This window comes from Cyprinodon tularosa, unplaced genomic scaffold (assembly GCF_016077235.1).
Source record: "Cyprinodon tularosa strain WSP-4 unplaced genomic scaffold, ASM1607723v1 ctg526, whole genome shotgun sequence".
Taxonomy (NCBI): domain Eukaryota; kingdom Metazoa; phylum Chordata; class Actinopteri; order Cyprinodontiformes; family Cyprinodontidae; genus Cyprinodon; species Cyprinodon tularosa.
This window is the reverse complement of record NW_024039259.1, coordinates 1,422,213-1,448,733: the sequence shown is the minus strand read 5'-3', so window position 1 is coordinate 1,448,733 and position 26,521 is coordinate 1,422,213. Positions and strand designations below refer to the sequence as shown.

General features: G+C 39.8%; 1 protein-coding gene across 1 annotated transcript in view; it reads right to left on the bottom strand.

Moving 5' to 3' along the window:
• Positions 1-26,521, bottom strand: part of LOC119795888 (cation-independent mannose-6-phosphate receptor-like) — a gene marked incomplete at its 3' end in the record, with an annotated part of 66,724 nt that overhangs the window by 10,089 nt on the left and 30,114 nt on the right. Inside the window, exons 9-32 of the mRNA XM_038304125.1 lie at positions 23,550-23,739; positions 21,331-21,434; positions 20,863-21,027; positions 20,202-20,345; positions 19,931-20,086; positions 19,111-19,248; positions 14,429-14,579; positions 14,166-14,334; positions 13,978-14,093; positions 13,731-13,890; positions 10,625-10,801; positions 8,188-8,283; positions 7,985-8,086; positions 5,819-5,981; positions 5,232-5,408; positions 4,998-5,144; positions 4,697-4,875; positions 4,378-4,465; positions 4,084-4,287; positions 3,839-3,969; positions 3,588-3,691; positions 1,700-1,833; positions 1,423-1,619; positions 686-812 (exon numbers count right to left, since the gene is read on the bottom strand). Coding sequence (XP_038160053.1) covers positions 686-812; positions 1,423-1,619; positions 1,700-1,833; positions 3,588-3,691; positions 3,839-3,969; positions 4,084-4,287; positions 4,378-4,465; positions 4,697-4,875; positions 4,998-5,144; positions 5,232-5,408; positions 5,819-5,981; positions 7,985-8,086; positions 8,188-8,283; positions 10,625-10,801; positions 13,731-13,890; positions 13,978-14,093; positions 14,166-14,334; positions 14,429-14,579; positions 19,111-19,248; positions 19,931-20,086; positions 20,202-20,345; positions 20,863-21,027; positions 21,331-21,434; positions 23,550-23,739 — 3,519 coding nt within the window. The remainder of the gene's footprint in view (positions 1-685; positions 813-1,422; positions 1,620-1,699; positions 1,834-3,587; positions 3,692-3,838; positions 3,970-4,083; positions 4,288-4,377; positions 4,466-4,696; positions 4,876-4,997; positions 5,145-5,231; positions 5,409-5,818; positions 5,982-7,984; positions 8,087-8,187; positions 8,284-10,624; positions 10,802-13,730; positions 13,891-13,977; positions 14,094-14,165; positions 14,335-14,428; positions 14,580-19,110; positions 19,249-19,930; positions 20,087-20,201; positions 20,346-20,862; positions 21,028-21,330; positions 21,435-23,549; positions 23,740-26,521) is intronic.

The following is a 26,521-nucleotide window of genomic DNA, read 5'->3' as shown; positions in this document are numbered from 1 at the left end:
TTTGCGAGATCCCGCAATACTTTTGCGAGATCTCGCAATACTTTTGCGAGATCCCGCAATACTTTAGCGAGATCCCGCAATACTTTTGCAGGATCCCGCAATACTTTTGCAGGATCCCGCAATACTTTTGCGAGATCTCGCAATACTTTTGCGAGATCCCGCAATACTTTTGCGAGATCCTGTAATACTTTTGCGGGATCTTGCAAAAGTATTGCGGGATCTCGCAAAAGTTTATTTTTTGCGAGATCCCGCAATACTTTAGCGAGATCCCGCAATACTTTAGCGAGATCCCGCAATACTTTAGCGAGATCCCGCAATACTTTAGCGAGATCCCGCAATACTTTTGCAGGATCCCGCAATACTTTTGCGAGATCCCGCAATACTTTTGCGAGATCTCGCAATACTTTTGCGAGATCCCGCAATACTTTAGCGAGATCCCGCAATACTTTTGCAGGATCCCGCAATACTTTTGCAGGATCCCGCAATACTTTTGCGAGATCTCGCAATACTTTTGCGAGATCCCGCAATACTTTTGCGAGATCTCGCAATACTTTTGCGAGATCCCGCAAAAGTTTATTTTTAGCCCTCCATGTCCCTTTAGGGGCTCCGTAACATCACACAATCATGCATCATTACTGAGTTACAGTCCTGGTGTTCAGATCTGGAGCACTAGCGGGTGTCGGACCTGTGGCAGGGTTGGTGACTCTGCACCCGTCGTGCTGGCTGGTGTTTAGAGGGCAAGCAGCAGCTGTTAACCACAGGAACGTGTACACGCAGTCCTCTATCTCAGAGATCAGAGTGGGTCTGGAATCCTGAGGGGGACACAAGAGTAAAATCCAATATTTTTAATGCTCATTATAAAGGCATTATAAAACGAAACCAAAACGACAAAAAACAAAAATGTACTTAAATATTAAGCTTTAATTTGCACGGACAAATATCTGTGAGCATTAAACCCTAGTGTGTGTATTGGTAAGAAATTGGGCAGGTATTAGAATGTTGACTGGATGCTGGGGAGGATTCTCAGTCATCCAGGTCGTAGTCATTCAAATAAAAAGTTAAAAACTAAACCACTGGACTTTTTACTCCAAGTTTGAAGAGGTTTTATCTCCCATACAGAGAGCTTTCTCAATTCAAAATCCATCCACACTACTGTAGTCCACACTACTCCAGACAATTTGAATTGTCAAAGCTTTCTGGACGGTCTTAAAACTTGGAATAACAAATCCAGTGGTTTTGTTTTTAACTTTTTTTGGTAGATTGACTGCAACATACTGGGACTCAGGGGTATAGAACCATGAGGGAATATAAAAGGAGCCCCTTTGGATCTGTTAATGCCAAACTGCTGCAGTTAGTGTCTGAACAGAGCAACATTTCTGCTCATCCTGTTACTAATGTGGGTTCGGCTGCAGTTTCTCTCACCACTTTATCTTTGTCACACTTGAGGCGGATGATGCTGCTCCGGTTAACGCTCCTGTTCGGGCAGGGATGGCCGCTGGTATACTGTAGCTTCAGAACGTCTCCGTCCAGTTCAGGGCTGGATGTCAGCTGCCCCAGGCTCACATATTCATCCCCATCCTTCACGCAGGAAGCTGCATTAGAGGGACACTTCCAAGAACCTGTGGGATGAGGAACAGACTATAAATGTTTGATTCTCAGTTTTTTAGGGAACATTAATTGCATAAAAATGAGCACTGACCTCCCTGCTGAACCAGAGACCTGCAGACATTTATGTAAAACCTTTTCCCCGTGGTTTGAGTCGAGATCTCTACCTCCCAGTTTTGAGAGTCCAAAGTCAGAGGAGAGAGGTCATAGGAGTGGCCCCGGCCGTCGCTAAAGACAGAGACAAAGTAGTGAATTTAGCATTTCGGGATCAACTAACTTTAGCTCTGGATTAGAATATCTGGACCTGAAGGGTTTAGAAAGACCCTAACTGAAGTATTTTACTTGATTTAAATTTTGCCTCTGTAGGCAACTTTACGGCGGGCACATCAATCACAATTCAACATCAATATGTCAACTCCAAGTCGGATCTTAAAAGTATAGAGGACAATCTTTTATTTCCGGGCGGATAATCTTAATAAGTGGTCGTTCTAATTGTCAATCATTCTGGTGACACATTTACGCAATTACTCTTTTTCTGCACATGCGCACTTTCAGCCGCATATCTGTGGTGAGCTATGGATTCAGATGGTCATTGAAGCTCACCTTTCTCACCGCAGCTGTTTGAAAATGGCCGAGGGTCGTAAGAGGAAAAGTGTCTAAGTGTATGAGAAGAAAAGAAAGGCCTCAGAAGAGGCAGATATATCCTGGAATAGCCTTGTGAGACCATCCTGAACTCGTGAGCTTTTAAGGTTTCACTCGCAGATCAGTCTGGAGACTCTCCATTGAAGAAAATTTGGATCCGTTCACCAAACGAACGTCCAATCAGCGTTGGCTTTGAGGCAGGTTGAGGTGTGACGCAACGAGAAGCGCGACATTTCAGTCTAAAGAACATGGCGGCTTCAGCCGATGAAACTAGCGTTAGCGTGGCTAACGAGCAAGTTTTATCGGAATTACAGAGTATTTCTTCACTGAAAGAATAGCAAAACACTGCTCTGGAGGCTTTTCTCAGAGGAAAAGATATTTTTGCTCTTCTCCCGACTGGTTTCGGCAAGAGTAGCCTGGCTTGTGGTTGTGTTTTTGTCGTCGCTCTGTTAGTACGTCATATGCTTCGTTGTTCTGATTGGTTTATTTGGCCCGTCTATCACCAACATAGGCCAATCAGCTAACCAGTATTTTCGCCCCTTCCCAAAATTACTTCAACGGAAGGTTTCCAGATGGATATGCGGAGTAAATCCATCTGGCGGAGTCAGGTTAATCCTGGAATCCTTTGCGAGGAGAGCTCTCCTAGCAAAGTATTATGGGATTAGCTGTCATAGCGACCTGCTGTCGCCATAGGCTACCGCTAGCCGACATCGGCGACTAATAACAGAGATGGCGCAGGCACTGTGATCATGTGTCTGAGCGGTCAGTTTGTTATAAAGTCCACCACATAGTCCCAGCTGTGTGAGGACACTGTAAGCTTGTATAAACTGTGACAACAGAACATTTTAAACAGGCTTGCACAAGCAGAAATGGGCTTGTGCACGCTCTTGCACGCGCCTTTTTCTTTTTAAAGTGGAGAGGGCGGGTCTTTTAAAAAATCCCCCACAATACCTTTAATGAAAAGTTATTATAGGTATGCAGACCTATGCAGGTGAGCAGTGCACTTGTGCTCTGAGAAGGTTGCAAGTATCTGGTTCGATCCCCACAGCCTGCACTCTGGGCCTCTGAGCAAGACCCTTAACCCCCACACTGCCTCCCAAGTGGATAGGTCAAATGCAGGGGTAAATTTCTCCAGTGTGCGATTAACAAAGTTAAATTATATTATAATACTATTATGCTAGTTTGTTTTAAAGTCTAGCCCTGGACAGACAAAATTCTGAAAAGCAAACAAAAGTACAGATAATAAAACAATAACTGTTGGTGCTCGACTGATTTTCAACATTTGTATTCATAGGAGAAGGACACTTGAGATAAAAAAACAAAGTTGTATGCATGTTTACTTGTAGGAACAGCTGGTAGCTTTGGCTGGGATGCAAGCCAGGGCAGTGGGCCAGTTGAACAGGTAGGTACAATCAGGAGTCTCCTTAATGAACTCTGGTACTCCCTGAAGAACGAAAAACAGTGACCTTACACTCTAATTTAACTTGGTTTTTAAGTAAATAAACCACACTTCAAATATATAAATGGACAGAAAATTCAACATGGTCGACTGAAGTGAGGCAAAATGAACTGCGAACCAGGTGAGACTTACAGGATGTTTGTCAGGGTGGCAAGAGAAGCTGATGACCGTGGATCTTTGATAGATTCTATGACAGGTGTCTCCACTGGTGTAGTTCAGGATGATCTGATCCCCGACATAATTCAGTATCTGGTTTGACAATCCTGCATGCACACAAACACACACAATTAGATCTAAAAGGTGGGAGGGAACAGTTCTACACAAAGGACAAAAGAAAGGATGATTCTGCCGTTTTTGATGCGTCTGCATCTCCTCACCGGCAGTCTTGTGAGTGCTTCCAGACACCTGGCAGGAAGACACAGGTTCTGTGCCTTTGTGTGGGCAGACATCTTTCTGCAGCGCGCTGCAGACTGACAGGTGGTAGGTGTACTTGTCACTGGGGATGGAAAAATCCTTGTCCTTCAGAGAGCTGAAGTCGAACTCATAGCCACTCTTGGGGTCACGAACTCGACAGTTCTCCCCTGAGAGAAAAAGGTTAGAGAAACAATTTTACTCTCGCAGGATTTTTTTGGGATTCACAGAATCCTGACTGCATGCTGACATTTTATTACCTTTAACCTTCTTGATCGGACATGCCTCTGATGTCCTCCACACAAAGACGTATTCGCAGCCATCTTGACGGTCAAACATGGGGGAGCCCTAAAAGTCAACAGTCATGAATAGAGACATGATTATATCAGAGTAGCTGCAATTGTTTTGGTTAGCTTTGTGACACGATTGGAGCAATTACTGCACAGGGATGTTTTATTCATGCCTAATGTATTTAAATTATAAATATTTAGATAAATATATATCAGAATTTTTTGGTAAAAAGTTCTTTCACTAAAAATCAGATCCAGACATTAAAAATGTGACTGCTTTCGCTCTCACCGGGTTATCGGCACACTGTAGTAAGATGCGTGTCGAGTACGTGGATGAATCGCCACACTTGTCTCCGTTCTGGTACATGATGGTGATGGAGCCTTCATCTGCCACCTGCGGGCTGGACTGTATGTAACCCAGGTTGAAACTTTTCCCATTTATCACGCCACAAGCTCCGAGAGGACCCACTGAGGAGAAATCGGACAGACGGCTACAAGTATGAAGGGGAGGAACCAAATCTTCTGCCGTTTGTCGTAAATGTCACTTTTTATTTAAGCTGTAAAGAGTCAAAACGGGGATGTTTCCTAACCTGGACACTCTTCATGACTTGGGAGCGGCTTGCAGACATTTATGTAGAATTTGCGTGATGTCCCAGCACCCGGGTCCATAGGGATCCAGGGGCTGTCGTCTTCGTCTCGGATCAGGTGGCTCAGATCATACTCATTTCCATGGGGATCTAAAAACATGATTTAAGATTTTTGCTGCAGTTAGAACTGAACCTTTATTCGTTACCAACAGTGAATGAGTGCGTCTGTGAGCCTACCAACGATCCTGCAGTCGACAGAAGCGGGGATGCAGGCCAGAGCTGTAGAGAACTCGAACAGGGCTTCATGGACAACGTGGCTGGATAGAGTACTCATGTCTTCTCTCACCAGTTTTAATGACCCAGGGTGAGATTTTGGGTTACACACAAAGTTGATGGTGAAGGTGTCTCTGGTTGCTGGAAAAAAAAAAAAAGCAAGAAAAAAAAAACAGAGGGAGAAAAATTAAGGGAACCAAACGGAACAAACAGTCCTTGACCAAAAGAAATGGGTTTTTTGTTTCAGTTTACATCAATGTTGCATAATTATTGAAAAAGGTTTGCTTTCTAGGGTCCCTTCATTGGGCATAGAGCACAGCAATGGAGCCTATTTTGGAGTTAAGATGTGATTAAGTCAGATTCCTACCGTTTAATCTGAGCAACACAATGAACAGATTGCTATTAAAACATTTTAGCAACAAATAATTACTGGAATCACTTAAAGAAAAGTTTATAAAAACAAATACATCTTTTTAACTGTCATTTTAAGGTAATCTTAAAATTGTCTGCACTTAAATCCATGTTTTGTATTTATTCTTTGCTTATAGTACCTGATTTCCCATCCAGACTTCCTTTATACGTCAGCTGTAGTGCACCATCAGTGGAGTACTTGAGTGTCTTCTCCACCCCCACGGGGCTTATCGCCTGCCCGTTCTCTATCTCACAGCCGCCCATCCCCTGTCCGCATCTTGGTGCGTCTGCGCAGATGTTGACCTGCAGTTGGAGGCATAATTTCTTTTTAACTTGTTTTCAGCATTCAGTTTATTTTCTAAATCTAAGAAAAAAAATCTACATAGTTTCAGTTAGCTTTAATTAAATACCAACTTTTATACCAAATATTAGGTTCATCATTATCTGTTGTCAAAAGGTAATTCTTATTAAAAAATTTCATCTGCAGGGTATAATGATCTGAAGATTTTTCATTTTGAAGCTATGGGCACATCTGGCTAGCCTCGTGTGACCATCCTGATCTCGCGAGCTTTCAAGGTTTCACTCGCAGATCAGTCTGGAGACTCTCCGTTAAAGAAAATTTGGAGCCGTTCACCAAACGAACGTCCAATCAGCGTTGGCTTTGAGGCGGGTTGAGGTGTGACGCAACGAGAAGCGCGACAGTTCAGTCTAAAGAACATGGCGGCTTCAGCCGATGAAAGTAGCGTTAGCGTGGCTATCAAGCAACTTTTATCGGAATTACAGAGTATTTCTTCACTGAAGGAAGAGCAAAACACTGCTCTGGAGGCTTTTCTCAGAGAAAAGATGTTTTTGCTCTTCTCCCGACTGGCTTCGGCAAGAGTAGCCTGGCTTGTGGTTGAGTTGTCGTCGTCGCTCTGTTAGTACGTCATATGCTTCGGTGATCTGACTGGTTTATTTGGCCCGTCTATCACCAACATAGGCCAATCAGCTAACCAGTATTTTCACCCCTTCCAAAAATTACTTCAACAGAAGGTTTCCAGATTAATATGCAGAGCAAATCCATCTGGCGGAGTCAAGTTAACATCTGGCACCATGAATGATGAATAATGAAAAACTCATAAGGAGATGGTGCATTGTGAAACAACCATATAGAGCAGGGATGTCAAAGTCAAATACACCGAGGGCCAAAAAAAAACTAATTTGCAACAAGCCGAGGGCCGGACTGGTGAAATGTTTATTCAGGGTTCCTACAGCATAGGGCAAGTTAAATTCAAGACGTTTTAAGACTTTTTAATCCCATTTAAAATAAAAATGTAAGACCAACTTGACAATAAACACAAGAAAAACCTGGTAACGACAAATTTACCCCATTACTTTCTGGCCCAGTAGATATGTTTCAAATTTTGAAAAACTTTCCATATAGGAAGAAAGCTAAAAACAAACAAATAACAGATATATTTTTAACAACTACTGAAGTGCATTCACTAGGGGTGTAAATCACATCCATCATGGCGATTCGATTCAGTATCCATTTCCTGACACAACGATTCGATTATTTTCCACCTGGATCTCCACTCTTTTTGGCCCTCATGTCCCTCCGTCGTCGGACTAAACTCGCCCCCACTTCCTCGCCGCCTCGGCCGTATCTAGACCCACAGTGTGTAGCACAGACCACGCTTCAATATTGAGCATAATTTAAAAATGTCTGTGTCAAGCTTACTGCAACACACTGGTGTAAGAGTATAACCAGGAAGCGAGGTAGGAGGGCAGAACAGGTTTAGCGCCACCGCAGCACGGGAGGAGAATTACATCCAGGACGAAATGGATAAAAATAGACCGGAGAAAAAAAAAAAAAAACATGAATCGATTCTCTTGCGGACGTGTCGGTGCATCGGATCGTCGGCTGTTGGATCGATGCATCGATACAAAATGATTATTATTTACACCCCTAGCATTCATTAACTTTGTTTTGTTCCCTACTCAATCCCTCTACTTTCATAGTGGGCGTACCGCCAAGAATTATCCTGAGATAAAACACAATCATGTTTTCCCCTGGGAATGTAGTGCTGGTGTGTACAACACAACCTCATTATCCATGCATTTCCTACAATGTAATGGTAGCCTGCAAACTCACAGCAGCACGCACAAACGACGTGGCCTAGGCCGGTTCTAATGGTAATTAAATATCATCCAGGGGGCCGTGGATAAACAATTCAGAGGCCACATCTGGCCCGCTGGCCTTGACTTTGACATATGTGATATAAATGAAAGATCTGAAGTGATTGCTGCAACTGTGAGTGTTTTACCAAGAAGTCTTTGCCGTTAGCAGTTGTGTTGTATCCTTCCTTAGAGGCCAAAAGCCGAAGATTGTACTTGAAACCAGAGACGGGATCTGCAATCTCACAGGACTGGAGCATTGGAAAATACCAAAAATCATCATTTTAAATCATATCATCAGTAGAAAAGTTGACAAATGATGTGACAGTAAGAAGGATGTGTGGAAACTTACATCATTCTTAATGGTTTGGATGGCGCAGGCAGCTTTGGTCTCCCACACAAAGATGGCAGTGCAGTTCTGGTTCAACTCGAAACGCGGGCCCATAGCCTTTAAAGAGAGCAGAAAAATATAGTTAAAAACACTATCATGGAGAGCAGCTCAGCAACTTTCCTATTATGAGGTGCTTTCTGTTAAAATGTACCCAAGCCATTACATGGGCGATACTTTACTTGGGCTTTATTGCCTGATTTCAGGCAACACCTTTTAACTTTCCCTGGGATTGATTATGGGACTAGGCTGAGCTCAGAAAGATATCCTACTGTACTTTTGGTCATAAGCTATAAAGAATACCACACTACTTAATTTGTGTAGTCAGTTTATTAAAGTCGTAGGGAAACGACCGTTCCAACCGTTGCATTTTTGAATTCTCCCAAGTGGTGCACGGCTTTACACAAATAAAGCGAATTTGATTGGTTGTCTATGAAGGGGGCGGGATTGTTGTGGCGGGAGGTTTGCAGCAATTTTTGTTGTGGCCAGTTTGTTGGAAGCATCTTGCTAACCAGTTAGCAACTTAATGCAAGTAGGTTCCCAATGGGAAATTCCATTGGGACCAATTAGCACTAAATTGGTGACTTAGAAACGACACTGTCAAGGAACGCTATGGACAGAGGAAACATGCAAGAGGAGAGTTTAGTGTCGTAGGTCGTGGTTGAGTCTCCTCTGTCATACATTTTTTATTTAGAGGAGGAAAGCGGGGACGAAGATGTTGTGGAAGAGGACGCCAGGGCGGCAGAAGCTTGGTTTGGTGTAGAAGGCTTACAGCCGAACATCTTTGAGCCCTTGCCTCGCAAAGCTGCCAGTTCTGTTAGCTCTACGCCTGCTGAAGACACAGACGTCCATCCCTAAGATGCTATGACTGAAAAAATTTTATTGACAGATAACCGTTGATATATGATTGGCCAAATTTAGGTGTACAAGCTGACGTATAATTAACTGACCTGCATAAGATAATGAAAACCCCCCACAGATTTTAAGACAGGATTTTTTTTTTTTGTAGAAATTTTCTGAACTTTGGGACAATATCGTCTGATAAAGAGTACATTTATATACATGCCAGAATGGTTTGACATTTAAATATGACTTCCCTATGACTTTAAGAATGAGCAGACTTAAATGTTCTTTTAGATTTTTCAGAGCAGCAGAGTGCTGTGCTGTCAAGCTGCTCTGGTTGCTTCCTCAGCAAGATTCTGGGGTTGGATTTCCCTTCTAACATGGAAATAATGTTGACAACTCAGTCAGTCCTTTCTTGTTAATTGGATTGTCACAAAAATTAGTTTTAAGACGTTTTTAGAGGATAAAGTAAACTTCAAAACCTAATCTGTGCACACTGTTTATCAAGATTATGAGCCGCCGTTAAAATGTGATTTAAGTTTTTGGAGCTAGTGATATTAGCTTGCTAACAGGCTGGTCTGTCTCATAGGTTATTTAAGCTAAACAGGCAATGCTGGGAATCCTCAGATATTCAGCCAGGTACTCTGGGATTTTCCACAACCAGTCGTTTGTTTTGGTTAAAATTGAATATTAACATTTTTGAGATATGTGGTAAAAACTGCCAGTACCAAAATATATAGTTAATATTTAGCTGCTCTCTTTGGACTTTTTTTTTTTTTATTTCTGTAGGTATTTATTTTTTTTTATTTGCTTTTTTAACTTTTACAGCGTTGCAGTAAGACAGACCAGGATTTAAAGGCAGCCTCCCAGCTAACGGGGATGCTTACCATCGTATACAGATTTCCTTACATCTTAATTTACATTGTTAATATGGGAAGGGTGCAGTTTTACTGTCTGGGTTGTAATTTTACTTATTTTAATCTGTCTTATCATATTATATTTTATTATATCTATTGTACTTACAATCTTATTTTACTCTCTTCTGTAAACGGTTAAACCGCAAGAAAATAATTTCCCGCCAAGGATTAATAAAGTTATTTTGATAATTAGAAAATCAAGGTATCAATTCCCTGTTCCTGTGGACTAACTTTTTTATTCTTCTAATAAATAAAAGTTTGACTAAAAACAGAACATTTCTGTTGCTGCTTTAAGTATTTGCAGTCCAGCAGGTGGCATAAAGTAATAACTGGTTTACACTTTACTGCCTTTAAACCACCCTTACAATTGTTTCAACTCACAAATGATATTAGATCATGACCACACGGTTAATCAATACGTAAGTAGGAAAAGTTAAGTATTTGATGTATAACATTATAATCAATTTGCATCTGGGCTGAAACTGCAGTAAATGCTAAGGGCTGATAAACACATTTTTTTTATTAGAATGAGCAGGTAAATCTCATATTTGTTTTTCTCAGGCTGATTTAAATGAATGTTCTATATTTGAACAGCGAAAAATGTGTTTATAGGTTCGTTTTTTTTGACAGCATGAACTTACAGAGGCTCCTCTAGAGCAGACCAGGTGAATGATTGTAGTATAAGTAAGTTTCTGGCCCTCCGACATGCAGACAGAACCATCAGTGAACTCCAGCAGCAGCCGGTCCCTTCCCTCGATGATTGGACCTCTCTTGGACTTCCCCATGTTACTGACCGACACCACCTCCTTTGTAGAGCCCTGCAAAAAAAAAAAGTAAGACCATTAAACTGGACAGAGTTTTAAAGGGGAAGGGTCTGGATTTTTTTGTTTTTGTTTTCATACAATTATTTAAGTTTTCACCCATGCACACATACACTATATTGCCAAAAGTATTTGCTCACCTGCCTTGACTCACATATGAGCTTAAGTGACATCCCGTTCCTAATCCATAGGGTTCAATATGACGTCGGTCCACCCTTTGCAGCTAGAACAGCTTCAACTCTTCTGGGAAGGCTGTCCACAAGGTTTAGGAGTGTGTTTATGGGAATTTTTGACCATTCTTCCAGAAGCGCATTTGTGAGGTCGCACACTGATGTTGGACGAGAAGGCCTGGCTCTCAGTCTCCGCTCTAATTCATCCCAAAGGTGTTCTATCGGGTTGAGGTCAGGACTCTGTGCAGGCCAGTCAAGTTCATCCACACCAGACTCTGTCATCCATGTCTTTATGGACCTTGCTTTGTGCACTGGTGCACAGTCATGTTGGAAGAGGAAGGGGCCAGCTCCAAACTGTTCCCACAAAGTTGGGAGCATGGAATTGTCCAAAATGTCTTGGTATGCTGAAGCATTCAGAGTTCCTTTCACTGGAACTAAGGGGCCAAGCCCAGCTCCTGAAAAACAACCTCACACCATAATCCCCCCTCCACCAAACTTTACACTTGGCACAATGCAGTCAGACAAGTACCGTTCTCCTGGCAACCGCCAAACCCAGACCCGTCCATCAGATTGCCAGATGGAGAAGCGCGATTCGTCACTCCAGAGAACGCGTCTCCACTGCTCTAGAGTCCAGTGGCGGCGTGCTTTACACCACCGCATCCGACGCTTTGCATTGCACTTGGTGATGTATGGCTTGGATGCAGCTGCTCGACCATGGAAACCCATTCCATGAAGCTCTCTGCGCACTGTTCTTGAGCTAATCTGAAGGCCACATGAAGTTTGGAGGTCTGTAGTGATTGACTCTGCAGAAAGTTGGCGACCTCTTCGCACTATGCGCGTCAGCATCCGCTGACCCCGCTCCGTCAGTTTACGTGGCCTACCTCTTCGTGGCTGAGTTGCTGTCGTTCCCAAACACTTCCATTTTCTTATAATACAGCTGACAGTTGACTGTGGAATATTTAGGAGCGAGGAAATTTCACGACTGGATTTGTTGCACAGGTGGCATCCTATCACAGTTCCACGCTGGAATTCACTGAGCTCCTGAGAGCGACCCATTCTTTCACAAATGTTTGTAAAAACAGTCTGCATGCCTAGGTGCTTGAATTTATACACCTGTGGCCATGGAAGTGATTGGAACACCTGATTCCAATAATTTGGATGGGTGAGCAAATACTTTTGGCAATATAGTGTATATACATATATATGCATATGCATATATGCAAATTTTAAGTGACATATATGCACAACAAGTTGTTACTTTCATGCTGATTTTGCATAGTTTCTATCTCAGTCAGTTAAAGGAGAAGTTCGGTTTTAAACACTTTTAGCCCATTTTCTGTAGTGTCCAGGATGAAATCGAATGATCGACACCAAAATTTTGACAATTGGTCCTGTCTCTGCTTTTTGGCTCATTTAGAATCACCCCCTGGCTGCTTTAGAATGGCTTCCATAGAGCATGTCTGATAATGTCCTTAAAACAACCTTAAACGTTCTTTTTTTTAAATATGCTACTCACCGGGTCGTCAGCGCTGTTCAATGACGTTCCAAAAAAAGTTTCGTAAAGAAAAAACGTTCCTGTAGTGTTTTATTTAGCATTTTGTAAATCCCATTGAGTTCTGTTGGAATAGTCAATATTCCGCTGCCACCGGAAACGGAAATGGGGCCTGTTTACACAGTTGTAGTCTTTTCGCTTCACTCTGTGTACTCCGACGTCGAGAATCAAGAATCCACCTTTCGTATTCCATTTTCAGAGTTTTTTAAAGTGTTTAACAGAGACGTTAGCACCTCGACGTCGGAGTACACAGAGTGAAGCGAAAAGACTACAACTGTGTAAACAGGCCCCATTTCCGTTTCCGGAGGGATATTGACTATTCCAACAGAACTCAATGGGATTTACAAAATGCTAAATAAAACACTACAGGAACGTTTTTTCTTCACGAAACTTTTTTTGGAACGTCATTGAACAGCGCTGACGACCCGGTGAGTAGCATATTTTAAAAAAAGAACGTTTAAGGTTGTTTTAAGGACATTATCGGACATGCTCTATGGAAGCCATTCTGAAGCAGCCAGGGGGGGATTCTAAATGAGCCAAAAAGCAGAGACAGGACCAATTGTCAAAATTTTGGTGTCGATCATTCGATTTCATCCTGGACACTACAGAAAATGGGCTAAAAGTGTTAAAAACCGAACTTCTCCTTTAAATAACATGCTCCTGTCTTTTTGCACATCTCTGATGTTACTTTTATTTTCAAATATCCATTACTGTAAAAATTTCCCTAGCTGTATTTTGGTTATTTATTCTCCAGGTGCACAGGATTTATATTGTTAAAACACCTTACTGTACCTTATTTCATTGTTTATCTTTCAACTCTTTATTATTAAGTTATTCTTATTTCTAAGGTCCACATTTGTGTGGCCATTTTTTCCTTCTATAATTGCTTTGCTGCTGTAAACACGACAATTTCCCCACTGTGGGACGATAAAGAGATTTTCTGTTCTATTCTATTCCTAGGACATTGACTCTTAGGCCTGCAGGTTGTATGCATTATGGACCACATACACTTGTTGTACTACTAGTAAGCTTAACAAATTTGCAGTCAGGAATCCCTGAGCATTTTTAGTCTTGTTTTCAATTCAATTTCAGAAAAGATCAGATTAGATCCAGGTTAACAGCCTGAAGCTTGATGAAACTAGACAAAAAAAGCAAATTTTTCTTTACCGTTAAGAAAAAATAAATAAAAAAGAGCAATTCACACCTTATCGTTTATGTACTTCATCTGGCAAACTGATGCGTCCCGGTCACATCCTGGCACCGGGACGATGGGCTGACATATGTTGATGTAGTACTTCTTTATGTTCGCAGTGTCGGTCAAATCCATTGCAAGCCAGTTCTTAGATGAGGTGGATCGCGACAAGCTGGATTCAGGAAAAAAAACAAAACAATGGGAAGTTGAGGAGGGCAAATTATTTCTAGCTGACCCTTTTTTGCAAACTAACATTTACCTGGACAGGTCATATTGGTCGAGAGTGATGGGATCTGTCACCAAACATTCATGAGGCCTTTGAGGACATGCGTAGGATGTGTACCAGCGGAAATTATAGGTATAGTTATCCTCAACCTGTGTTCAAAAAATTTGAATCAAGCACGTGCAGAGAGAGTTTGAAAGATAACAACAAAAGAGGGAATTTACCTGGAATTCTGGGCTTCCTAGTCCAGCCTCTGGATCACAGAGGAAGGAGATGAGGGTGGATCTCAGGGTGTGTTTTGCATTGTTGTACTGGGAGCCATTAACGTAGGTCAGCTGGATCAACCCGTCATAGTAGGACAGATGAGAGTTCGCCTTCCCGAGGCTCCAAGCGCTAAACGGAAGAAGAGATACAAGTTTTTTTTTTTTCTTTTTTTCAAAACATGGATGTTTGGAATAAGTGCAAACATCTGGAGGCTGTGGCTTACCTCTTTTCCACTTGGCATGCTCCGGCATTCTCAGGACACCCGGCGGCTTTGACCAGACCACAAACATTGATGAAGTAGTCGTAACCACCGTTGGTCACATTGTAAAAGCTGCCTTCAGGTTTGGTTAGAGGTGACAAATCAAAGGAGAATCCTGTAGAGGAACATGTGTCAGTGATGGAGAAGAGATTCCCAACCAATAATTAACAAAATTGAAGAGTTATCTGGTTAACCAAAACCAGATCAGGAATTTTCTAGTCTGCAACAAAAAAAACTGCTGCCTCCAAAACACCAGGTCCAAACCTTTCTACAGACTACAGAGATCTACATTAATATATGCCTTATATCTTATATTATACACATAAACATTCTATTAAATGTGGGATATTTAAATTTTAAGCAGGCAGAAGTGAGACCTTAAATACAAATCTAGAAGAAGTGAATAAATGAATAGAAAGCCAAACATGAATATTAAACAGTGGGCTGAGGAACAAACAAATGTTAAATTATGCTGGTGAAGATTCTCAGTCATCCAGGTCAAATATATTCCTAAAAAAAGTAAAAAAGAATCCACGCAACTTTGTTTTCAAGTTTGAAGACGTTTCGCCCCCCATCCAGAAGGCTTTTTCTATTCAAAATCTCAGAAATAGTGTTAAGTTTGAGGATTTATAAAGTGGCCCAACAACATGCAAATAGGAAGGAACAAACAGGTCCGTCTTCATGGAAGTAAATCTGTGTCGCTGGGATTTGAATAAAAAATGCCACTGAAATTTAAATGTTGTATGTTTGTACTTACTGTTTCAGTGTTAAAATATATTCAGAACACATTTTTGACCTAAAAAAAATGTCATTATTTCTACACAGTTGAAATTTAATTTATTTTCTCTTCAAGCTAAAAATTCACATTACTATTTTAAGGTAATTACATTTTCAATACTTATTTTTCAGTGTTAAAAAAATCTGCATATAAAAAAATTCAACCTTTCAAAATTCTAACTCAATATTTTCAGCCTCCTGAGATTCAACTGGCTCTATTTCACTGTCTAAAATTTGGTGTCTAAATTCAGTGTAAAAAGGGAAGGGGTTACTTCAGGTCACAGACATTAGCAATGGATTGTGGCGTCCAACACCCAGCCAATCCCGTTACATTTTCTTAGTCACGTGACATGACCAGTGTTGGGAAAGTTCTTTTTCTACGTGATCTTGTTCAAAATTCAAAATTTTGAACTAAGTTCACAGTTCCAAAAAATGAACTAGTTCATAGTTCTTTTTTTTTCATATATTGCTCAATTACACCATAGCCTACTGTAGAACCACAGACAGCAATTATTTTATCAGTTGTAACTCTGAAACTGTGAGTCAGATTTCATCTTCATATCCAGTTTTGAATCCTTATCCAACCAGGGTTTACATTAGCATTGAGGGGACAGCATTTCCCCATTGTTGCTTTAAAGGGATAGTTCGGTATTTTTGACATGAATCTGTATGGCATCCCCATCACACTGACTTACCCCTGGCAGCGTCCTGTGAGCAGAGTTATCGTCCAGTTTTGGTCAAGCCGAAAGTAGTCCGGCAGGTTTTTAGGAACAGCGAAATAAAACTTTTCTCTTCCCAAAACATTATGTGTTCAAAAGAGCGATATTTTTGCATCCCAAAAACATTGTAGTGGAAAAAGTCACACGTCGTTATCAATTGGTCCTATTTTCTCTCTGTTCGTATCAGTGCGCGCCGTCATTCAGACAGCTAGCTCAACAACAGCCATGTCTCCCTCCGCCCAGCTAGGCGGAGGGAGACATGGCTGTTGTCAGGTTCTCGCTGTCTGAATGACGGCGCGCACTGATACGAACAGAGAGAAAATAGGACCAATTGATAACGACGTGTGACTTTTTCCACTACAATGTTTTTGGGATGCAAAAATATCGCTCTTTTGAACACATAATGTTTTGGGAAGAGAAAAGTTTTATTTCGCTGTTCCTAAAAACCTGCCGGACTACTTTCGGCTTGACCAAAACTGGACGATAACTCTGCTCACAGGATGCTGCCAGGGGTAAGTCAGTGTGATTGCATGCCACTGGTGATGGGGATGTCATACAGATTCATGTCAAGAATACCGAACTATCCCTTTAACGCTTTGTTGCTGTCCATTCACTTCACACTAGTAGCAGCTGCAGCTTTCACCCCTACAGTATATTCTCAAAAACATCAGGAAAAATGTGCTGCTTGAATGGTCTTTTTTATGAGGAATTATTAAAAGAAAAACAGGAAAGTAGTCTTTAAGGTGCAAATGTTTAATTTTTTTTTCCATTTGAAATTCCATTTCAATACATACTAAAAAGGAATACTGGAATCCTGGAAAATTATACCAGGCAGGTTTAAGTGCGGATTTTTTTACTGAAAGCCGGCGGGCAAAGTTTGCAGAGAAATGTAAGATGTTGCCATCATCCTCACCGACCACCTGGTCATAAAACTGTTTTAAGTGATCATACTGCTGCTTTGTCGCCTCCACGGTCGCCTCCATGCTGCTGCGGCTTCTACACTGCATTTTGTTTTGATGACGCACGCGGCTGTAGGCTACGACACTGGTAGCTGGTGTTGCCAGATTGGGTGTTTTTCCCGCTACATATTAAGGCCTGTTTACGGTGTTATTTAGCTGGGGTTTCACCTGGAGGACTCTATAGAAATCTGGCAACCTATTGAACGGAGCTGAACTGAGAGAGCTTGCCGTTCACAGACACCAGAATGAACGAGTTCACAATAACGTTCATCTGGCAGTAATACAGTACGTTCAGTTCACGTTCGCCCAAAATATGAACGAGTTCAGGAACTTTCGTTCAATGAACGCGTTCAGGCACAACACTGGATGTGACGCTTGTGGCGCTCATACTGAAGGAAACCCAACATCACGGAGCCGGTCATGCAAGCTAACGCTAACTCAACTACAGAAAAATGAAAATAATAAACTCACCGTTGAGTTAGCGTTAGCTTGCATGACCGGGTCCGTGATGCTGGTTTTCCTTCAGTATGAGCGCCACAAGCGTCACGTCACGTGACTAAGAAAACGTAACGGGATTGGCTGGGTGTTGGACGCCACAATCCATTGCTAATGTCTGTGACCTGAAGTAACCCTTCCCTTTTTACACTGAATTTAGACGCCGAATTTAAAACAGCGAAATAGAGCCAGTTGAATCTCAGGAGGCTGAAAATATTAAGTTTGAATTTTGAAAGGTTGAATTTTTTTATATGCAGATTTTTTTAACACTGAAAAATTGAACTGAAAAATAAGTATTGAAAATGTAATCACTTTGAAATAGTAATGTGAATTTTTAGCTTGAAGAGAAAATAACAAATTAAATTTCAACTGTGTAGAAATAATGACAATTTTTTTTAGGTCAAAAATGTGTTCTGAATATATTTTAACACTGAAACAGTAAGTACAAACATACAACATTTAAATGTCAGTGGCATTTTTAATTCAAATCCCAGCGACACAGAATTACTTCCATACACCTCTTTGGAATGGGGGTCATTTGGCTTCTTTTTTTGTAGCCTGCAATACCCCATACCTGTCTATGTCTCTGAAAGGGGGTCGTTAAAGGGAATTGTTGGCCTGGCTGAATAGGTGAGGATGTTATAATAGTTAGACAAATTGAAACATAAATCTTTAAAAATAAACATTAGACACATTTTTCCCAGCCTTTTAAAAAAAAAACTGAAAATTAATGTAATAAAATTGCTAAGCTTCACAGACTGCATCGAAAAACCTGAAACTATAGCTCTGAAAAAGCTAACAGAAAGTGTCATCACTGCCTCCTCCACCAGGGGGCAGTGATAAGCCAGGATTTGAGGGACGCTAAAGCCAGAAAAGATCAACAGTAGGTTCAAACATCCACCCCTGTGATACACTGGTTTAGGTTCTCTCACAGATGACACACACTGGAAATACTAAGCACAGTTTTTGTATACACATAACTTATTTTTATTTATTTGTTTAATTGTCAGGGACAGTACACATTAATTAAACATTTCTGTAAATGTGTCAGAATTAGCTAACAGTTTTCAACTGTTGTTCCTGGACAAGGTGTATAATGCCAAAAACAATTACAAAAAAACTATTAAAAAAAAAACTTATAATGTAAAAAATTGGGGCTACATTCTTACATCATGACATCTACTACTACAGGGATGTGTTTTTAAAACTGTACATTAACTGTGACTTTGAAAAAGTGAGTGACAAAAAACTTTTCCCCTGAAAATCAGAAGGTTTGGTTTTAAAATGAATAACATTTAGAACATGTTGTTCTAAAACTTCAATTTCTTATATTTTAACTATAGATTTGAGTTTGCTTTGATGGGTCATTCCATTTTAAATTCTTATTAGATCACGAGGCTTTATTAATTAATGTCTTCTAAAATGTGCATTGAAGCCTAATGTTTGCCCAAAGAAATGTAGAAATCAGATTTGGCCTGAAACTCATGGACAGTTCTAGTAGCCTAAAACTATCTGGTTAAAGAATAAAGAGGCCAACTTATTTTATAAAAAAAACCTAAATGGCAAAAATGTCTTTTACATCATTTTTGGATCCAATGAATTGATTGATAAATCCAAAAAGAGACAAAAGTAAAGTTATTGCACAAATTGAGCAACATTAGGCTTTAAATATAGGAGACTTGTGTTTAACCCTTACCAGCCTGGGGGTCTTCCACCTTGCAGTCGTCTCCTTTTGTCTTTGAGAGGATGCAGGCAGCAGCCGTGTACCACTCCAACTCATAAAGGCATTCATCAGAGGAAACGCTGCGAAGTATCGGAGGACTCTCAAGATGTCCTGTAAGAATAGATTTTTTTAAAAACAGAAAGATGATACGGGTCATGTCATTTTTGAAATCAACTAAAATCAGATTTATTCTTTATTCATTCTCATCTCTTTTTCACATCATCAGCAAAGTGTTTAGTGAGGTCAATCTTTGCCCACTTTACCTGGTTTGCAGCCTCGTGAGACCATCCTGATCTCGCGAGCTTTCAAAGTTTCACTCGCAGATCAGTCTGGAGACTCTCCGTTAAAAAAGAAAATTTGGAGCCATTCACCAAACGAACGTCCAATCAGCGTCGGCTTTGAGGCGGGTTGAGGTGTGACGCAACGAGAAGCGCGACAGTTCAGTCAAAAGAACATGGCGGCTTCAGCCGATGAAACTAGCGTTAGCGTGGCTATCGAGCAAGTTTTATCGGAATTACTGAGTATTTCTTCACTGAAAGAAGAGCAAAACACTGCTCTGGAGGCTTTTCTTAGAGGAAAAGATGTTTTTGCTCTTCTCCTGACTGGTTTCGGCAAGAGTAGCCTGGCTGTTAGTACGTCATATGCTTCGTTGATCTGATTGGTTTATTTGACCCTTCTCTCAACAACATAGGCCAATCAGCTAACCAGTATTTTCGCCCCTTCCCAAAATTACTTCAACGGAAGGTTTCCAGATGGATATGCGGAGCAAATCCATCTGGCAGAGTCAGGTTACCTGGTTTGCACTTGAGGGTCACAATAGTTTGGGTCCTAGTCTTCTTGTTTTCACAGGTCGTCCCGTCAGTATACAGCAGTCTGATGTCATTCCCCTGTTTGGTCATCTGAGGAGGAGAGAGGAAGCTGCCCAAGCTGATGCTCTTATTATTCTTATCTAAAAACAGGGAAAAATAAAAAACAGGTAAAATAAATAAGCATAAATCAACATGTATACTGAGTAGATTACATGTTGGTAGGTTTATGGTTCATCAGAAAAGTGGATTTCTTACCCACAGCACAGAAGGAAGCGTCTTCTGGACAGTTAGCGGCTCCTCCTCGCTTCAGCACTTTGTGGCAGATGTTCAGGTAGTAGCGCATGTCTGATTTTGTAGCTCGCTCACCCACCGCCTCCCAGTTGTCGCTGTCATTTGACTCTGAAGCAAAGCAAAAAAACGCAGAGAAAGGGGATTTTTTTTTTTTATACAGCAAATTTTTAAAGAAATTATGAATGATGCCAAAAAAACTGCTTTGTAAAATGTTTTGTTTCAGATCGAAGTTAATAGTTGTTATGCTAAATGTCAGATTTTTTTCATATTAATAATTTACTATAACGTTTAGCCAGTTAGATGTCTTGGAAGAAACACAGAAATCAGCTGCTATATGCGCAGAGAGGCAGCAAAAATGCAACTGATCCTCTATGGACACAGATACTTTCCCTCGACACAATAGATCAGGTCTGAAATTATCCCTTACATTTTTAGACACTTTAAAAGAAGTTTTTTTTGGTTTGTTTTATGCAAAATTGAGAATATTTATTAAAAAGAAACATTTAAACATGGGAAGAAACACATTATTTCAAAAAATTATCTGTACTATTAATTTGGCAGAAAAAATTCCCCAGAATGCCTAAGTGAGGTGGGCCTTTTCAAAAAGGTATGAAAAGAAACTCACCGGGGTACTTGGTAAGGCGGGAGAGGTCGTAGTGTTTGCTGCCATCTCTGACCTGACAAAGCAGATCCTCCTTCTCTTTGACACAAGCAAACGCTGTATCCCAGTTAAAATAATACGTACAATCTGTCTCCCCGGCAAAAACTGGAGTCCCATGACCATTGTTTGCTGCAGAAGACCAAGGAAATTAACTTAATTCACCTCATTAAACATTTTTATCAATTAAATATTTACTTCTAAGAAGTCATATTCGCCAATTTGTCATATAAAACACCTTAAACTAAAATTTATTTAAGATGATTCCCTTATTAAGCATAAGGCAAAAGAAATTGGATTGGTTTGTATTTTTCTCCTTTAAACAGTATAACTGCATGCCTTAATGATAAAGGTAAAATCAAAAGTTTAAAAACAAGTAAGTGCTTAACAAATGAAATGATTTAACAGGAACTTGGAAATAAATGTTTTTCTCACAGGCTGTTTTGTTACACTGGAAGTTAATGATGGTCATTCTCTGGAAGCCAGAGGAGCATTTATCTCCACCGGGATAAATCAGACTGAGGTCTCCATCTGAATACCTGCAGAGGAGCAAACGACAGCAGAAAAGGAAGTTTAACAGAGAGTTGGCTACTCATGTGAGTAAGTGCAGATTTATTAATATTATCTTTATTTCTAAAGAACTCTAAATCCAAGAAAATCTCAAAGGGCTGTGTGATAAAACAATACAAACAGAAATGCATAACAAAAAAAATGAACCACATATAATTCTTTCACAATGTTTCTTGATGCTAACATGACTGAGCTGCAACTGTGGTGAAACATTTCAGCTTTAATTGGGAGTATCTAATTATGGAGTTATCCACACCCACGCTGCTGGACTAATCATCAAGCTGCAAGTTTCTTGATTTCCCATAACAAATCTCTTCATTTCCCAGAATGGCATGGCTCCGTCCAACAAGTTTGCCTTTAGACTTTAGAAAAAAGTAATAAATGAATTATAGTTGGGAATGGCCGCTCTGAGCACTGTGTCAGCCGGCTTGGGCTCCATGCAGATGTTTACTGACATGTCTGTATGTGGGGGCTTAACGCTGTTCAGTAGGACCACAGTCAGGTTTCGTTTTTGAACGATGACAGATGTCTTTACCTCACTATCATCTCAGGTCCTTCTCACATGAAAAAAATAGGGATGCACGATATAATCGGCCCCTTATCGGTATCGGCCTGTATCGGCCTTAAAACTGAATATCGGACATCGGCCACCCCACCGATATTTAACCCGATATTTGATCAGCTTCTGAGTTTCTAAAGTCTAAAAAAAAAATAAAAATACTACTTCTTCCTCAAAAACTTCTTTTTTACAGACTTAAAAACTTCTAAAGACGAGGGAAAAAATATTGATACATTAAAATATCACAATATCTTCATATGCTGATATATTGCCATTTAAAAACACCATATCAATCTCTTTTACTAATGAAATATTGCTATATGTCATCGTTATGCTACGAAATCCCCAGAAAATTCACAAAATTTTGCCATATTTTTATATGTTGATATATTGACGCAGTATCGATCTATTTTACTAACAAAATCTCACAAGAATTTACAAAATATCACGAGAGTTTGTAACAGAATGATGAAATTTCACAAGATTTTGAAAGTAAAATAGATCGATACCGCGTTTTTAAAAATCTATTTGATATCAGCATATGAAAATATATTTGAGTATATTATTTTTCAAAGTGTCAGAAATAGATAACAAAACTGCTTTTTTCAATGAATACTTATTTTTGTCCAGCTTTAACATCGGTATCGATATCGGTTATCGGCTACATGAGTTTTAAAATATCAGCATATTGGATATCGGCCAAAATCCCAATATCGTGCATCCCTAGAAAAAATTACAAAAATCAATCAAAGTTTATTTGTATAGCCCTTTACAACAACACCAGGAAGACCAAAGTGCTTCAGTGAAAGATTAAAACATTGTAAAAAATACATAAATCCTAAGCATTTAACAGCGTGTTGTAAGTATTAAAAAAAAAAAAAAAAAGTCTTTAATCTGGACTTAAAAAGGGGCGGATCTGTGAGAACCCACAGACTGATGGGGCAGGCTGTTCCACAGTTTAACTGCTGTAAAAACTGTTTATACCGGGATCTGGGCATGCCTAGAATCATTTGATCAGCAGACCGGAGACCTCTGCTGAAATTGTACACCCCATAATGTAAACTAGGTTAAATTCTGTAATAACTTAAATGGTAGAAAAAATAATGCTAACCAAGGCAGTCATTAAAAAAAGATGTTTTAATGCTTTCTAATTGCCTTAAATTTTAGTTTATTTACTACCTTTTACCATCCCATGGACATAGCGGTTCTAAGGACATGTTAATCGTCTCAAACACCTTTTTGTTCTTATGCAAACCCAAATCTCTGGCTCTGCAAATAAGTGTTTTTAACTTTGGGTTTCATACTAGACATTTTAATTTGCAGTAATAACAGCTTAAAACCTATTATTAAAGGTACAAAAATACATTTCTATATTTCTGATCTAGAAAAGAGCTCTTAATTGTTGTGAATCAGGAGAATCTGAGACTGAGAAAGGTTGAAAACCCCTGATGTAGAAAATGATAGATCTTTGGTTTAGTTCTAGTGTAAACAGTCCAGACAATGGGACACAAGAGACAAATATTACCGTAACGTCTGGTTCTGAAATCTCCCGGCCACTTTGTGGGTGTCTGCAGAGCTCTTCACCTGGCAGGACGAGATAAAAGGGTCGTCCCCACATTCCTGTGTGGGAATCTTCCCACAAACGTTCAGGTAATAGATGTAGTTCTCAGGGTCTTCGCTGGATGAAGACTGGAAGACGTAGGGTCTGTCTAAAGCTTAAAACACAAAACGAGCAGCATTTAAAGGTTCAGCCAGACATGATCATCTCATATTAAACTCCATAATCAAATGATTCATGATTCACATGAACACTTTAATATTTGGACTTATACCATTATTGAAATACTACTTAGTTTCTTGTCAGTGGTGTATTTCATGTTACTTTTAATTGTAATTAATTTGGTCTTATTTGTTCTAAATTTAATAGTTTCTCATCATTTCAATCATTTTTTTTTTGGTATTACATGTCAAGTTCATCACATGCATTAAAGTTCAAACCATTTTTAGTCAGTAAATTCATCAACAGCAAGGTTCCTTATTCTCCATATTCTGAGTCAAAGTTAAATAGTTTCCAGACTTAACCCTGTAATGCCAAATGTATCATATTTAATACATACGGTTTCTGAAATGTTTTGAGTCTGACACCTTTTGCATAATTTAATGGTAAAAACTTTGCTCAAAATCCTATTGTACACAATCAGATATACCTGATAACAGAGGGTAGAAGACTACACAAAAAATAATCTTGACTTATCGCATAGTAATAAATTATTAATATCAAAAATGTATTTCTGTTTTTTCTTTTTACATATTTTGTTAAAAGGCCAAATAAGGACTTCAAACAAAAAAAAAAGTAATTTTCTGTTTTGTTTTATTCTTAGGGCTTTAAAGGGTTAAACATCCAGAATTTGAAGGCATGGATAGATGAGCTCTATGTTAATCTGACATTTAAAGCCAACAAGAAAACTTAAGTTTGTTTTTGTTAGTTAAAGCTACAGTGTGTAACTTTTAGCGACATCTAGCGGTCAGACTGCAGACTGCAGTAACATGAACATCTCCCCCCGACCGCTTCTCCCCCCCAACAGTACGGCGAGCGTTACGATGAGGTTTGTTTACATAGATAATTTTACAGATAGTATTTCATTAGTCTGTGTAGGGTATAGATTTCATGTAGACTTAAGATAATAAATATACCCGTTATTTTTTCTACATCGTTGTGACGTTTTGGCGATCTCGCAATCACTAGTTTGTTGGGTCTGCGCTGCCGTAGCGCAAAAATGTCTGCCTCCATGGCTGCGAGACCCGCTCCTATGTAATTATAAATAACGAATTCTAAGGCAACGCAAATATTAAGGTTAAGAGGCTGAGCTTGTAGATGATGATAAATAACATAGTTATGTATAATATATTACATTTCTGACTGTATATCCCTGTAATTATTACACACTGTAGCTTTAATGATACTGACAAAAAGAAAAGACGGAGTCTGGAAATGCTAACATATTCAATATTTATTTGCTTACAAGTGCAAAATCCTGGGAATCCTGTCAATTTGTTCTTAGATAAATAAAAAAATAAAAAAATCAAGTTTGGGAGGTAAGATTTGATGATAAATAGGGAAAATCTTTTTTCCTTTAATCATCTTTTTATGTCTTTTACACTTTTAGTTTTCATATTAATAATTTAATTTTAGTTACATTTACACTTGCTCATATTTTCTAGACAAAAAGTTAATGGCGTATCTCCCAAATGTCCCGGCCGCAACAACGCTTTAATTGGTTCTGCTATCGGGACGGAACCAATGATGGCGAGCCATTATTTTTTCTTTAATAAAAAAACAAAACAACTGTCAGTTACAAAAATGAATCGTAAGAAAAATAATCCTATTTATGATGTTTTAAAAATTAGGACCTACGAAAGACTGATTTAAGACATTTTAAGGCCTTAGTTTTATTTTAAAGAATTCAATGCCTTTTAAGACTTTTTAAGGACCCGCTGGAACCCTGCTTTAAAATATTTTATGTGTTTCTTGAGTTTTTATGTGTGAAGTGTGAATGTGTGTGTGAAAGCTAGGGGTGTAAATAATAATGGTTTTGTATCGATGCATCGATCCAACAGCCGACGATTCGATGCATCGACACGTCCGCAAGAGAATCGATTCATGTTTTTTTCCCTCCGGTCTATTTTTATCCATTTGCTCCTGGGCGTAAATCTCCCTCCCGTGCTGCAGTGGCGCTAAACCTATTTTGCCCTCCTACCGTGCATCCTGGTTATACCCTTATAGCAGTGTGTTGCAGTAAGCTTGACACAGACATTTTAAAATTATGCTAAATATTGAAGCGTGGTCTGTGCTACACGCTGTGGGTCTAGATACGGCCGAGGAGGTGAGGAAGTGGGGGCGAGTTTAGTCCGACGACGGAGGGACATGAGGGCCAAAAAGAGCTGAGATCCAGCTGGAAAAAGGGTCCCAGCGTTCTCGCGAACCTCGCTCTTCTAGCGGGTCAAACTTCACGAGTTGTTTTCTGCAATTTCGGTCATGAAAACAAAACAAGCCGGCCTCCTGTCTGCTGCACTGTTTGCGGTCAGCTACAATCTGGGAGAGGTGCAGCGGAGCGTCTCTCAAGGCGGCGGTGACGTCGACACTCTGGAGCCGCCTTCTTCTTCTTTTTTTTAATGGCGGTTGGCAAACAACTTATAGGTGCATTACCGCCACCTTCCAGAATGGAGCATGGACCAGACAAACTATTATATTCTCCCTAAAATACCCGTTCTTCTTAGAAAATTAAAAATACTACCAAAAACTACATCCCCAGATGACCTTTGAAACAATTCCCTTATATCTAGTTTATTTTTATTCCTGTCTAACTCTCTACGCAACATCTCTCTTTCCTGAGTATATTTATTATATTCTAAAAAAATATGTTGGACAGTTTCTCTGGAGCCGAGGTATTGCATTGAACTCATTACACTGATATTGTGCAGTATTTTTGCAGTATT